The sequence below is a fragment of the Eptatretus burgeri genome, chromosome 2 (genome assembly GCF_056783735.1).
Source record: "Eptatretus burgeri isolate ZD-2024b chromosome 2, Ebu_testis_v1, whole genome shotgun sequence".
Classification (NCBI taxonomy): domain Eukaryota; kingdom Metazoa; phylum Chordata; class Myxini; order Myxiniformes; family Myxinidae; genus Eptatretus; species Eptatretus burgeri.
Window position 1 is genome coordinate 25,962,812 of NC_140962.1, and position 16,449 is coordinate 25,979,260.

Genomic DNA, 16,449 nt, shown 5'->3' on the forward strand with positions numbered 1-16,449 from the left:
GGTTAAAATAGGTGTACCATATCCCAGCGTTGTAAGAGGCGACCAGGGTTACGTCAGGAAGGGCATCCGGCGTAAAACATGTGCCAAATCACTATGCGGATCATACGGATGATCTGCTGTGGCGACCCCGAGCGGGAGCAGCCGAAAGAAGAAGAAGAAGAATTTTGGAGCAGACCAGCTCACTCTGATGTTACCGAAATTTATACACCGTCTAATATGAAAAAGATCATAACTTGGGGCATTGTGTTTATATATGAAATCGAGAAATTATTAGAATACACGAAGTCATCACTTTCCGGAAGTCCGTACGTTGTATCCCGTAATGGGGAACGTGGCTGAGGATCTCTTCCCCCATCGGCCACGCCCACGTAGCAACGTGTCCTGTCATTGGTTGGTAAATAAATGGCCATAACTTGGGAGAAGCACTTGTCCGATTAATATCAAACCTTGAAGAGGCACATCCTCAGGTCCCCAGCAATATACCTGGCAAGTTTCAATTAGATCGGACCAGCGGTTGTCGAGAAACAGCGGTTACACACACACAGACACACAGAGATTGCTGGAATTATAGATAGAAGACAGTATGAAATGTGTTGGCCTGACAAGCTTTGGCAAGCTGCTTGCTCACGGAACGCACCCCCCTGTGAACAACTATTTCGTTGTAAATTCTTCATTTTTGTTTTAACTTTCACAAGTTGTTCGGCTGTCCAACCTTTTGTCAACGCAATCTGTTTATCATATTTGTTTATTTTTTTACTTCGTTGTCGTCTTTCTCGGGATATTGGACAAGGGGTGTATAACCATACATTTGTTGAGCAATACTGATTTCCATCTTTTGGGGGTGCCTCCATTTTGACTGATGACGTCGAATTTAAAACAATTGAATACAAGATATTTGTAACATTCGTCGTAATGTGTTTTTGTGTAATTAATAATGGCATCAGCTAAAGAACAAATAATCCCGTCATCGGAAGAAGATTATTACACAAATGGTAAAGAGGAAGAGGATTCCCAGCCGGCGATATCTGTTGGTTGCCCGTGGCCGTACGTTTGTTCTTTTTTTGTACGTTCTTATAATTTCGTGTCGTCATTGTTAGTGTTGCGTTTTCTGCATTTTTATAAACTGTTCCTGAATATTCGGTGTGCACGATACATCTGAAACACAGACCATTATTTTACAATTTTATATATCAGTGGTGTACTTATTACGAACACACCAGGTCCAGGGGTGTGTTCACTTACCAAGTTTCTTGAAGAGCGCTCGCCAAGTGACTTAAGCACTGCATTCGAAACCGTTGATACGGAACGGCTGGCATGGCAAGCACTAACTTGCTGTTTGGTAACTGAACACACCCCCAGGGTGGATTGGTTCTACTAATCAAGCCGGTGTGTCCCTTTTGCGTACGTAATAAATAGCTGGCCCACAATGGTGACAAGATTGAGCATTTTTCGTGTTTCAATGGGTGGTGACAGGTGATGGAGAAACGTGACCAAGCAAGCGATGCATTCACGACGGAAGATGTCAAACATAAATGCGCAGCATCTGATGAAGAATTTTACGACTGTCTTGGTGACAACTCTTCGCCGGTCGAGGCAGACTCCGGTGAAAAGGCCCCCAGGTTAAAGGAAGACCCCGCACGACGAAAGGCAAGCACGGGCGACGGTGAATGTCACCCCCAGTGCACAGCGGGAGACAAGCCGGATGATGTTTGTGGGTTATCTGAGAAGATAAAGGATGTTCATGTGCTTGATACGAGGACTGATGAAAATATGAGGGGGGAGAGCCAAGATGACGAGCATGAGCCACTTTCTGACGCCAAGATAGAAGAGCAAGAGGAGGAAGAAAAGCGCCGAGTTGAGGATGCCCTTACAGACGAGGAGAAGGAGGTAAGACTAGCCTTGTGAGTGTTAATTTGTTTGGACTTGATCACAGTGCGACCTGGACGCACGCACACTCACCTATATACTGTCTAGCTTGTCGAACCTGGGTTTGAATCTCAGCATGGACGTTAAACTGGGAGTCCTGTCTGCCGGAAATAGTTGGTGGACGTTAAAGATCACACGACCCACGGTGTCCTTCGCGAAGAGTAAGTGAGCTATTGCCGGCACGATGGCTGAATTACAAAATCCCTGGCCAAAACTACTGTAAGGGAAGGGAATGGCAAACCACGCAGTACAACCCTTGCCATGAAACTTCTTCGGCAGCACCGACCCTCTGTAACAGAGTATGGTACATCAGAAACCAGAATGACAGTGAAGCCTTACAGGGATGGAATATAACTCTCCACCCTGATTGCTCACTGGGTGGCTCGCATTGAGAGGGCTATGCTAACCTCAGTGGGAAGGGAAGTGAAGAAACGTTTCGGTCATGAGCCCTTCTTGAAGGCAAGAGAAAGAGATTGCTCTATTGCTTTGAAGAGAGGCTGAGCCCGAAATGTCACTTCACTTTCTCTTCGACTGTCGGTAACATTTGGTTGAGAAAGTTGATTGTCCTTATTTTTCCACCAAAACAGACCAACTTTAGACTTCTTGTGAAGACGAGTTTTCCATGATTGTCGTATTATTTCATAATATGGCCACATTACATGATCTCCTTTTATTAGTCCCCTACCGATTTCACCGGAGGGTAATATAGGTTTGCTCTCCATCTCTCCGTCTGTCCCACCCGTGGTTTTTTTTTTTTTGCTTCAGACTTTTTTCCCCCATACCCTTTAACATATTCAACTGAAACTTGGAACATGACTTTACTATGATAAGTTGCAGAACAAGTTCAAGTTGCAGGGAGTTTCGTCAATTTTTCACAGAGTTATGCCCTTTTTGGACTTAGAAAATATCACATAGGCAGGGGACGTGTATTGCAAAGCAATTCTCGCTCTTGTTTATTTTATTTTATTTTTTGGAACTGGTTCAAAAAAGATGGACGCAGAATGCGAATGTACCAACGACGATTTGTCTTGATCCTCTCAATTGATCCACCGTTGTAATGCAAGTGTCTGCTATGCTGGTTAAACCTGTATCAGAGCATCAAGCAATATTTGATATTGACTGACACTTTCCCATTTGTTCAAGCATCTTCTCCTGCCGATTAGAATTGCTCATGTTTTTGTTTTGTTTTTCAACTTTTATTTATTTTCTTCCTCTTTCAGGAACTGCGCGTTGAAGCCTTGAAAATAAAGACAGAAGGAAACAAGGAGTTTAAGGCTGGAGGTGAATTTAATTTAAATAATGGTGATGGCATTTTATTTTTTTTTTGAGGTTTTGTTGGTGGTGATGATTGTGGAAGTTGTGGGATTGACTGTTGCATATTTATCAAACATTCCAAATCGACATATTCAAATAACATCTGATGGGCAGTTCTATAATTTCAGACGTACATTTTGGACACATTATTAAGATACCACAGACACAAAGATTGAGAATATAGAACTTTTATTTGGCCATGATATGACAAGTGTTTAGTCGAAAACAAGTAACAATGAAAAAATAGTGTTAACACCTTAATGACCTTGGAATAATTAAAAAAAAAAAATACCATGTGTTCGGACGTACACAGAAAAAATGAATTTTCTGACTTCATAAGTTCAATTAAAAATTTCTGTGAAGTGTGCAGATTTTTTCAAAAAAGTGCATTTATAATTTACAATTTTTGAACAGCTTGTACAATTCCCTTCAAAATGATATATAATTTGTGCTGAAAATTTCATTTTGAAATATTGACTTCCTGGTCGACAAATTTATGGAACTGCCCTGATACAACATTTTTAAACTTAAGAATGCAGTAAAATATTGATGAAATTCACAAAAGTGATTAATTTTCAGTATTGTTTGGGTGGGGGGGGGAGGAGGAGGAGAAACAACAACACAGCAATGACACAAAAAAATGTCGAGAATCTCTGTGGGTAGTTACACACTCCACAAAGCTGCTTTTGGGAAATTTTAAAACAGGGCTCATTCAGCAGACTTTTTTTCTTTGTACACAGTCGAGACTCATGGAAGAGCTCGTACACTGACGGATCACGACGTAATAGACAAAAGCAGGACGCAAAACGCGCATGCATGGAGAAGGAAACGAGAAGGAGAAAAACTGGAAAATAAGACGAGGGATTTGGGTGGGGTAAACGAGGGTGTGAGCCTGCAGAAAACTGGTTGGTGGGAGTGGGGGGGGGGGAGCGGATAAGGAACGGAAAGTGCAGAGGGTGCAAGACCAGAAAGTAGGTGGAAGAGGAGAGAGAGCTGTCTGCGATGGCGAAGTGATGAGCCCATAGACTCAGCTTCAGCATGGGAGATTCCAACACTCTTGAAGGCCTTGGTTTCCACGGCGTCAAGCTGAGCAAGATGTGAGGTAGGGGTGCCAGCCCAGAAAGGGGAACAGTTCTCCATCAAGCTGTGGATGAAGGCCTTGTCGGTGGACAGGAGTTCAGATGTGCCAAGGATAGACTTTGTACGAAGGAGGATGTGCAGTCGGCGGCTGGCTTTGGAGGCCAACATTCAAACTTTATTCATCTGGTTTCGTAATTTCTTCATCTGATTGGGTAATTTCGTCAATAAAATGCACAAACCTTCAAGTAAAATATATGCCAAGGTTCAAGACACAATGAGAGCATACCCAATTGGTCATGGTGGAGCTTGTGCATGTATAACATGCTGGACAAGGACTTCACGAGACACCAGTATACTTTAACATAGATTACAAGAACATCCGTTTACATTTAGACAAATTAGAGAGTTCATAGAACACGCAACCCTGGGCAGATATTGTTCACACACTTATTTATTTGAGGCCCAGCTGCTTTACCTATTTGTGCAACATCACTCATTAGGCAAGTGTTGAGCAGAAACCGAATACACACGGTATGAGCTGCATGTTTTAGTGGAATTTTAAAAGTACAATTTTATGCACCAATTAAATTATTTATTCATGTTGGTGCACACACTTTTGTTTATACGGATAATTAGTTGTTCATTAGATGCTTTTGAAGATGAGTTCACGACCTTGCTGATTTGAACTCCTTATTTTCAGCAAGTTCCGAAGCTGTGCGGCTGTATTCGAAGGCACTGTCAGTGTGTCCACTTTTTGCATCTACCGAGCGTGCAATTTTGTTTGCGAACCGAGCCGCAGCCCTCAGCCGCCTGGTAAGTTTGGCCTTTCTGGGGTGTGCAGTTGCACAATTCTAACCATCCTTGTGAAATAGATGTGTTTTTGTTATTGAATCCCCAACATTGTTTTGATTATATGATACTTTTTTTTTATATTTTATTTAAAAATTTATCAAAATTTTATTATTTTATTTATTTAGAAATTACCCAGGTACAAAAGCTTGCAAGCGCGTTGCCGTGATTAGATGTCCGCCAGGCAGGATTGTGTGTGTGTATGTCCGTGTTGCATGTCTGCCTTTCCTCGCCGACAGATTTGTTTGTACTGATTATCAGGTTGGAATGGCATTTATATTTGTTTACATCACGAGTGTTTAACATTTTATTTTGTTGTATTAATGGTGTAGTATTGATTTGCGATTGGAATGAAAAGAAAGAGAGTATGAGTTTATAAGAACATGGAGGAAATTGTAAAAGGGGTCGGGGAAAAGGAAAAGGAAAAGGAAAAGGAAAAGGTGGGGTTTCCCCGATCAGAATTGAAGGCTATGACGTTCATTCATCCCACGTGGGTGATTTATAATAGCTGTAGAAGACTGCTTGAGTTATCGCCAAGACGGGACTTACTATTTATCCTTCGGAAGATTTCTTCTTTTATCATCTCACAAAAGGTAGAGAAGAACTTGCATGGCATTGTGATCTGTAGCGGTGTCATTTTCAAGTTGCGATATGTAAATATTCTCGATCTCGGGTTGATCGGGGTTTTTCCAAAACCGGGTGCAACCGGAAGAGAGATGAGAGGGTTGTTCGCTCGCGGGTGGAATAAAGGACTGACTTGGATTCCGACGCCTTGGACGCTTCTTCCTTCCACGCGAAAGAGCTGCCTGCTTGGCGTTTTGGGCGCGATCGACCGCCGTTTTTTGGTGTCTATCAGACGCATTCCACTCGACAGAGATCTGTGCCTGGTGTTGTGCTGAAAAGGGCAACCCTTATTGTGGAGTTTCGCTAGCAACGATTCTTCCTTTGATATTGGCACCTTCGTGTGGCTCATGTGTAAAGAGCTCTTATTTGCCTTTGTGGTACCTTGCACGTCTCGCGTTGGTTTACACGGGTTGGTGTAGCTCGTCAGAAGAGTTCAGAGTCTATTTCTCCTTGGATCCTTCATCAATATTCCTGCCTTCAGCCCTGCCAGGTTCCAGAGGGCAATTCAGCTAAGTACCTCGAAACTTACCATTCCCTTGTGGCATTTTTACTCCTTTCAGACATATTCGCATCATTTATATGTTCACGACTCCGACCGCTGGTCAACGCTGATGCAATACCCGCTGCTGCAGTGCCCCCTGTTACTCATTTTGCACACCTCGGAAGTATGACGGACTGAGTCAACCCGCCTGGTGTTCGTTCAACAGCAGGAGAGGGACTCGAATCCAAGACTCGAAGATCTTAAGCCAGTCACCCGAACCGTTAAGCCAACACCAGGCTCCAGCAATGAATGTTCAGGTGAAATAAAAAAAAATTCTTCCCCAAATATCACATTCATTTGCATAGTTTTTTTTTTTGTTACAGTATGGACAGGATCACCCCCCCCAAAATGCATATTTTGACATCAATTTTCAATATTTTCCCAGACCACCTCAGAAAATCTCCTTTTCCTTTTTTTCAAAAGTTCTGCAGTTTCACCCATGCAGTTGGTTCACTTTGTCTATCTGTCTTTTCACAAACGCCAGTTTATGATCGAGGAACTACTTGATTCCAATTGAATGTTATATTTTCAGCAATCAAACAAAACTGAAAATCATTCCAAACTGGAAACCGAGCTGTTTTGAAGGATGTCATAAAGGACACAAACAACAGACCTGAATGACTAATGTAACATGTTAAGGTGGTGTAAAGGATGCTGCATCAATGGCGGTAAACTTCCGATTAAAATATTGAACACTATAGAACACAAATCTCCCCGTTGGCACTTTCAAAACCCTTTTGTTTAGCAGTACTTGGACAAAATAGAACAACATTTTCCACTCACAGACTCCGCCCATGTTCTTTTTTCTCAAGACTGTGTGGGGTAAGGTGTTCTTTGAACTCTCAAGTTATGTTAATTAAATTTTTTTTTTTAATGTCTGACATTTGTGCAAATCTAGTGGAATAAAAACAAAAATTGGAGGGAAGTGGGGGGGGGGGTGGGGAAGAGGCATTCTGTCTGAGAGAATATTGTCAAACCCAGCTGTGGCACATGGTCCTAATGATCGTGCGGCTGTGATCCAATCGCAAGATTGGCCAAGCGGTTGGACCTCTTCCAATTAAGATCACTAAATTTTACACACTGCTTGATGATCAGACTTTTTGTTTTCTGCATGTGCATGTGAACAGATAAACTCTGAGCCAGGCCAATATAGTTTTATAAACTCAATTACATCATGAACATACCACGAGTTCAATGATAAATGCGACATACTGCAATCATAAGATTAATGATTGAAGGAACAATTGCTTTATTTGGCATGTCAATTTACCTTTTGATAAAACTGGTGATATTTTAATGGCATTGCACAAGTGGTAAGGTTATCATTTCTTTCATGGAACAGAAAATCAGATTCATTACACTGCGCAGAGGTTTCTCCCGGAAGGCACGAATTCAGTGGCGAACACTGGATTTCATGCCTTGTCTCCTAGTTTTGCCAAAGCAATGTCACTGTGGTCATTACATTCAGAATGCACCATCAGGCAAGGTTGAATCCTTCTGCCATGTGCTGTTCCAGCATGGCCGTGACACATATTAGTGGCTAGTACATTCAGAAACCAAAGTATGGGCCTTAACCCATAACAAGGACAAATGTGTCCACGAGCAGCGTCCTAAAGGTTTTGTTGGCTAAAAAAAAACAAAAAAAACTTTTTTTTTTTAAAAAACAGCAACAACTTCCGATATTTCATCACGTGCCTTTATTAAGCCAATAGCGAAACGCGTCATAATGTATTTACGTATTTACGATATATCGTGTATTTACGAAATAAATAATGTATTTACGAAATTACAATACGATAAATGGAATAATCTTTAAATAGTAACGTGAACTTTTCGAAACTTTAAAGCAAACTAGTACGTGCCCGTAAAAAAGAAAAATAATAATAATAAATAAATAAACCACACAGGCTGTTTCTTCGCCGTACGTGCGTGACCCGGAAGTTCGATATTATTCGCAGTTACGATTATTCGCAATTTATTTTTAATACCCAATTATTCAATTAGCGCCAACGTATTTTACCTTTTCGCAATGTCGTGGCAAGGAAAAACAAAAAGAGAAGAGAAGAGAGAGAAAAAATTTACTTCCTGGTTCGGAGCATACCAGCACTCTGATGTTCCCGATATTTATACACCGTCTAATATGAAAACGATCATAACTTGGGCCATTGTGTTTCTCTATAAATGCGCATAAGAAATCGAGAAATTATTAGAATACACGAAGTCATCACTCTCCGGAAGCCCGTACGTTGTAACCCGTAATGGGGAACGTGGCTGTGCTTCCCTTCCCCATCGGCCACGCCCATGCAACAACGTGTCTTCCCATTGGTTTGGTAAATAAATGGCCATAACTTGGGAAGCACTTGTCCGATTAATATCAAACCTTGAAAAGGCACATCCTCAGGCCCCCAGCAATATACCTGGCAAGTTTCAATTAGATCGGACCAGAGGTTGTTGAGAAACAGCGGTCACACACACACACACACACACACACACACACACACACACACACACACACACACACACACACACACACACACACACACACACACACACACACACACACACACATTTCTGGAATTATAGATAGATGTCCGAATATATTTAAAAGTTCATGATAGACGCTCTCAAAAGGCACCGTCTATGTGAGGATGTGTACATGTTTTCAGTATATAAGGAGATCCGGATCTTGTATATACAAGAGCTGAGTCCTAGAGATTAAAGTTTTGTCTTCACAAGAAGAACAAGAACAAGAAGAAGAAGAAGAAGAAGAAGAACAACGCCGAGCTCTCTATGAGCAGTGTTCGCTATGCGAGACACTGCTAAAAATATGACCTCTTGAAATGGGAGCCACACCCAAAGCTGTCCAGTGTCTTGTGACATGGTCTATCCAGCAAGGAAGCATTCCGAAATGGTAGCAGTTTTTGAACAGCATGAGTCTCAGCTCCAGAAGCTTGCCACATAATTGTTCAAAGCACTTATTCATAACAGGGACAACACTAGGAGTGGCACTAAGAAATGAGGATGCTGAAGGGTAGTAACCCCACCCCCTTCCCGCACTTTGAGAGACTGAAAATCGCCATCAAGTATCTCGATGTACAAAGTTGCTTCATGCTGATGATATACATAATACATTAAACCTCAGAATAAAAAGAAAACGAAATGTCTTTATCAAAAGCACGGCTCAGTGGAGAGAATCAGTGTATTTATACTCATTTGCACTATTGTTTGCATTTAAAATGATTTGTTGAAAGTGTTTATTACATAAAATCTTGAAATAATTTAATTATACTTGTGATTGCTCTGAAATAATAATGCAAACTAATCAGCGAATGAATGCAAGGGTTACATTCATGTCAGTTACCGGCTGAGGCATTCTGTTTAATTAGTTTGCTGAAATGTAATTTTTAATGGGATTATCAATTTGCTACACGATGGAAATCAAGTAATTGGATGATTTTTCGGTTTTTGGAGAGTTCTTATTTTGAGATTTCACTGTATAATCACAGAAATAGTACATTTTATTTTTATTGTACACAACCAAGCAGTTCCTTTGCCGGCATGATGATGCATTCCACCACACTCTCAAACATGTGCACCACAAAGGGGTGGGGGAAGCGAGTATCCCCATGTTGGCCCATTTTTTTTTCTCTGCAAGATCAAGGCTCATGGAAGCGCAAGCCTAGCGGAGGGTTTGAATTGCCAATATAGGTCTTAACCCATAACCTTTGACCTTTGCCCCCAAAATCTTTTCAGTTTATTTTTGAATCGTAATAAACCTTTGTACCAAGTTTGGTCAACTCTTCGACACAACAAGGGAATGGGCGAACAGGAAAAGAGAGATTCAGGCTTCAATTTATATTTCATTTTTCCTTATAACTCTCTTCTTCATTTGTTGAGAGTTTCTTGCTCTCTATTAAAATTTATCACTGGAATCCAGTTGAATGTGAAAAGCGGATTTCCCTCTTTGCTGCGGATCGCATGCTTCTTGCATGCTGTCATATGCAAGACCGCTTTTTGCAGGTGTCTTCCAATTGGACTAATACTAGCCAATCTGACTGTACAGTCCAACTTGGTTCTCTGCTGGTGTTGGAGCTTTGAATGCTGGTAGGATGAAGCGAGCCAGACACGTGTTCAATAGTAGCTTTCTTGCTAAAGATGAAGCTCTCAAAAAACACAAGAGAATGGAGATGTAGATGCTGAAAGAGAATTTGTAGGTAGGCCTCCACTTATTTATTGTCTACCAGGACCATCTTATTTAATAAGCTTGAAAGTATAATTTGATGTGAATGCGTCAATGGATATGTCAACCTGTCATTATGTTTGATCTTAAAGGTCACATGAAAAACTATAAGGGCACTCGGTAGAGCACATACCTCTGCCCCACAATGTCTGATCCACGAGAATATATCGAGCTTGATACATTTTTGGCCACCCGATCCTGTCCACCATGTTTCATCTGAATCCGTCCACAACTTTTTGATATATCCTGCACACAGATGAACAAACAACGAACAAGAAGACGACGTCGTGCAGAGCACGATACTTGCAAAATCCATAAAACAAATTTGACTTCAAAAATAATTGGTGGCTAAATTCAATGACCAAATATGAAACTCTTCAAATTTCAAATGAATCAGATGAAAATTGACAATTTTAGAAATTTGGCCTATTGCTGACCTTTTGGCCGATGTGGACCTCAAAAATAATTGGTTAGTTGAATTCAATGACCTGAAATATAAATCCTCTTCAAATTTCAAGTCAATCAGATGAAAATTGAGGATTTTAGAAATACCACCTTAGTTGTTGACCTTGGGCCTATGTTGAGATTTGACCTCAAAACCAATAAGCCTCTTCCTTGTGACAAACTCTGCCACGTGGTGAAGTTTCGTGAAGCTCAGTTTAAAATTGTTACGTGTCGGCGACAAACAGACAAACAAACAAACAAACAAACAGACAAAGAGAATAACAAAATCGACTAACCAATATACTTGTAAAATCTTCGATTTTGCAACAGACAGGGAGGGGTGAAAATATAATCTTCTTCACCTTCCGTGACAGAGGTAATTTAAGAACCAGCATCAGATGCTTCGAAGTCCAGTTATGGTCTGCAAAATGATTTTCAAAGGGCATATAACCTTTGACCTGTTCAATTCATCCTTTTATTACAGTTCATGTGTGTGACAAGTAAGGTTAAAATCTCTTCAGTAGTTCACAAGTTACTGCAGTAACAGATTTTAAATTAAAGCGCACTTCACCTTCGACCTTTGAACCCAAAATTTAATCAGTTCATCTTCATATTACAGTCGATAGTTATGCCAAGTTTGGTCAAAATCCCTTTCGCCGTTCACAAGTTATCATGGTAAGGACAATCTACTTTCAGCTAAAGGTTACATGACCTTTGACCTTTGCCCCAAAATCTTATCAGTTTATCTTTGTACCAAGTTTGGTCAAAAAAGAAATCCCTTCAGTAGTTCACAAGTTATCTGAATGCAAACACGGATGGATGGATGGACAAACCAAAAACATAATTGGCAGCAGAGGCATTAAAAAAAATTTAACTAAAACGACTGTAAAAGCCCAGTCACACCTTGACGTTTTAGCCAGCAATGGTAACGTATTAAAATGTATCTAAAACGCTGGCTTACGTTGAACTTTTGATGTTTTTTTTTTAAAGATTCTTATGTATTCATAACGTGTTGGTCGTATGCATAACATATTAGTAACGGACACGAACGTTTTGTTGTGTTATAGCCAACTTGTACCAACGAATGCTGAGCCTGTTGTCGGCCTTCACAACCTATGCCCAACGATAGTCTGACTTATGCATAGCGCTGCACGCATCGCCGACGATGACGTGACGTAGCTTTTTAAAAGGCTGCCGCACAACGATTCAAATCATAACCGCCGCAGAAATGGAAGTGTCAACATCGCAGTCACACCTTGGCGATCTTGCCAGCGTATGCCGACCTCTGAAAAATGCGTCTAAAACGCTGGCGCACGTCGAATACGGTATGGGTAAGTTTGGTATGCATGAATAGAACGCTAAAGTACGCTATCATACGTCGTCGTATTAAGTGGAGTACGTCTTGTAATTATAAAAGTGTTAAACATTTTACGACGTACTTGCCGTATGACACACGTTCCGCATGCGATGGGAATAAGTTGTACGCACGATATGCGAACGTTGGCACACTTGGACAAAAGTTACTTGAAAGGTGCTCATAAGTCGAAACACTCAAGGTAATGGTTAGCGTCAGTGTTCCAGACTCCCTGTTTGTTTTTTTTGTTTTTTTTTCTTCGGTATGACGTGATGTCGACACTTCGATTTCCAGTGCGGTTATGATTTAAATCGTTGAGCGGCAGCCTTTTAATTATATTATATTATAACCGCACTAGAAATCGAAGTGTCGACATCAACGTCGTACCGAAGAAGAAGAAAAAAATCCCCAGGGAGTCTGGAACACTGACGCTAACCATTACCTTGAGTGTTTCGACTTATGAGTACTTTACAAGTAACGTGTGTCAACGATCGCGTAACGTGCCTACAACACGTTACTCATAGGTTAGAAATAAGTTTCGGGTACACTAAACATTACCTCGACGTGTTTCGACTTATGAGTAACTTACAAGTAACATGTGTCGACGTGTCAACGATTGCGTAACGTGGCTACAACTTATGGCCAGCGTTATGCGGAACGTGTGAGTCATACGCTGGCATAAGTCTTAAAATTTCAAGCATGGAAAATTTGAGGACAACCGAAAAGTACAACGTTTAAAGCCAGCGTACAACGACGTATGGCAGTGTTTTTCAGCGTGCTCTCAATGTTATTAAAACTTACCCATAACGTGTTCGAAGTGTACCAGCGTTTTACACAAATTTTCCAAAAATCGGCATAAGCTGGTGAAAACGTCAAGGTGTGACTGGGCCTTGAGCCTTAATGACAACTTGTATCAGTAATATTTAAATCGTATTGATAAACTGGTTTTGAGAAACAGGTAAACAAGAAGAAAAATATTTGAAATCAACAGCAGCTATTTGTGCAGACAAAACCATTACTATCTCTATTCATCCTTCTGTAAATGCAGAAAACTTTGGTAAGTACAATAAGGTAGATACACTGAATACTGTCCATGCTCCATGGTTTTATTTCCTTCTGGCATAGAGTACATAATAAAACATGTAGTTTGGTTCATTTCTCATCAGAAGTAGCCTAGAATGGAACAATTTAAGAATATTCAAGAAATACATTTTCCACATGTGAAAGGGGAAGGGGGGGAGGTGAAGCCCAATCTTGCAATTTCCACCTCAATGAAATATTTTTTTTCAACTAATGACCTTTCCTGGGCTGACCAGATAGCAAAGCCCCCCAATGCTATGGGAATGCATCCCAGCATCACATCTGTCTCTCCTAGATTCTGTGGAATCTAAAGCTATTGAAACTAGAACGGTACTCGGTAGAGCACATACTGTTGTGGGCCTGAGTTCAGCGGAGATAAACGACCACTCGGTGGAGCAGTGGAGTCGTCTCCCACCGAACACCCGGAATTTAGGTCGTTACTCACGGACAACTCCGAAAGGTCACGGGTCACTTAGAGGACCGTGGTCGCCAATATTTCGACGGCGTGAGGTAGAGTCCACTTGTCTAATTCCAATTTACCTAAGTACTCACGCCATCCAACTACCGGGGAAACCACACCCTCGGCCAACTTTGTCCGAATCGAGTTGCTATCACCGACTCGGATCCGGTGTAACCGAGCGGAAGTTACCAAAGCTGCGCCGGACCAAATGAACAATTTACCGGCCCAAACGGCCTCACTAATTCTCAAGTCTGAACCATGCTGGGTCAATCAAAGAAAGGACAGAAACGAACTGGAACATTTAACACAGGGGGTTTATTTTAGAATAATAATCGGGGAGGGGAGCACACAGAGCAGAGTTATCCGAAGAAAAGGCAGGCAATGTACAATGAGCAAAGAAAAAGCACTTAACAATTCTACTTACAGGACGGTGCACACACACACACACACACACACACACACACACACACACACACACACACACACACACACACACACACACACACACACACACACACACACACATACACACATACACACATACACACACACAATAAATGGACCCCGTGGGTCTATTTTTGGCATTTCAGCTCGGAGGGAAGGCGAGTTGAGGGCAGGAGCCTAGCCGGGTACCTGTCCCACCTCGTGCGGTCACACCGACCCGAACCACTGGTGGGACTCGAACCCAAGGCCCAAAGTCCACGGCCCGCGAACGAGACCGCTCAACCACGTCCACCACTGTCTCAGACCGCTCCAACCACCACACACGACCGTCTGCCACGACGACAGACTGCTCAGAATCACCACGATCCTCCTGTCTGCCGTCATCTCATCTCTCACAACCACTCTGCCGTTGCCACGATCACCCGGTCTGCCCAAAAACTGCTCCTCACAACCATTCTACTCCTCTTTTTATGGGAGGGGCCTCTTTTCCTCGCCACTCGCCTCCTGATTGGCCAGGGCTTGGCGGACGACTCGTGGCTGCCGTTGATTGGACTTGCTCACGGTGGGCAGAGGGAACCTCACCCCTGTACGTGACACGATGCGCGTGGGCGATGGCATTGTTGTTGTAGTTGGTGAAGTAGAGGATGTAGTTGTTGTAGATGTAGTTGTTGAAGATGTAAAAAAAAAATTAACTGGAAAATAACTCGTAGCGCACACACAAAATTCCCATTAGACAGAAGGAAGGATTCTAACTATTAACACATACTTATCGAAATAACTGAACTACGGGGACTCTGGCTGCTTGTGTGCACAAGGTTTCCAAATCCGTAACAATACCTCCGCCAGGCTGAACAATTTATGTTGTTTTTTACTTTCGAAATCTAAAGATTTCGTAAGTATATTGATGACTTCCGTCCTCTGTTTGTGTGTGTGTTTGTGTGTTTGTTTGTGTGTTTGTTTGTAGGCACGATAACTCGAACGGAAGAAGCTACCAATGTCAAATTACACCACGTGATTCAGGAGGGTGATGGCTCGCGCTGATTAGATTTTGGTCAAAATCAGTCAAAGGTCAAGGTCTCAGTGAGGTCAAACATTCGATTTTTGATGGTTTGGTACAGAATCATCGTAGAAACTTCTGGTTTGCGTCGCTACCTTCTCCAGAGAGAGCTTTTATTAGACAAGGTCAGAGGTCAAGTTGACGATTTCGTAAGTACCAGTCTATCATTGCTTGTTGTATATTGATGACTTTCGTCCTCTGTTTGTGTGTTTGTTTGCGTGTGTGTTTGTTTGTAGGCACGATAACTCGAACGGAAGAAGCAACCAATGTCAAATTACACCACGTGATTCAGGAGGGTGATGGCTAACGCTGATTAGATTTTGGTCAAAATCGGTCAAAGGTCAAGGTCACAGTGAGGTCAAACATAATTCCGTAAATTCATGTGGAGAAATGGAGTGTTTTTGCTTCGGTCGACGTTATGAGTTCGTTTTAACTTCGATTTTAATTTTGTCCGGTTTTTGCGATCGCTTAAGACTCTTAACACTCGGTTGTCGAAATTCTGGTAAAAATCTGATGTTTTGGAGACGTTTTAAGATTGTATAAACAATATTTCACTCGCCGCGTCACGGCTCGTCATGTGGTGCAGCGCGCTCGAGCAGACGCGTCGTTGAGTCACGTAAAGGTTTTGCATGTGCGCGCTGACGGTGTTTTCGATAAAGATGGTGTTTAAAAGTCATGTTTTATCCCAATAAAGGTTATCATCACATGCCTGACTCGCTAAGCCATCGGTTTATGTAAAGATTGTTAGTGGATGACCGAATATTACGGTTTTGTGACTTTGATAAAATAATATTAAATAATTGCGTGGAGAAATGGAGATTTTTGCTTCGGTCGACGTTACGATTTTTGATGGTTTGGTACAGAATCATCGTAGAAACTTCTGGTTTGCGTCGCTACCTTCTCTAGAGACAGCTTTTATTAGACAAGGTCAGAGGTCATGTTGACGATTTCGTAAGTACCAGTCTATTTCTGCTTGTTTTATCCATTGATTGGCTGGATCTGCATCCGGACCTGAATCAAAATCAAATCGGTTCAT

The 16,449-nt window shown here is 41.7% G+C and overlaps 1 protein-coding gene across 2 annotated transcripts in view; it reads left to right on the plus strand.

Annotated features, from left to right (window-relative positions):
• Positions 1 to 851: 851 nt before the first annotated feature.
• Positions 852 to 16,449, plus strand: part of LOC147031647 (tetratricopeptide repeat protein 1-like) — a 60,318-nt gene continuing 44,720 nt past the window's right edge. The window contains exons 1-4 of one of the 2 annotated variants that reach the window (XM_085866357.1): positions 852 to 1,044; positions 1,474 to 1,887; positions 3,147 to 3,207; positions 5,021 to 5,133. In XM_085866357.1, coding sequence (XP_085722483.1) covers positions 1,477 to 1,887; positions 3,147 to 3,207; positions 5,021 to 5,133 — 585 coding nt within the window. In that variant the 5' untranslated portion in view covers positions 852 to 1,044; positions 1,474 to 1,476. Of the gene's footprint in view, positions 1,064 to 1,473; positions 1,888 to 3,146; positions 3,208 to 5,020; positions 5,134 to 16,449 lie in introns of both variants that reach the window. The other variant, XM_085866352.1, reaches the window with a different exon arrangement.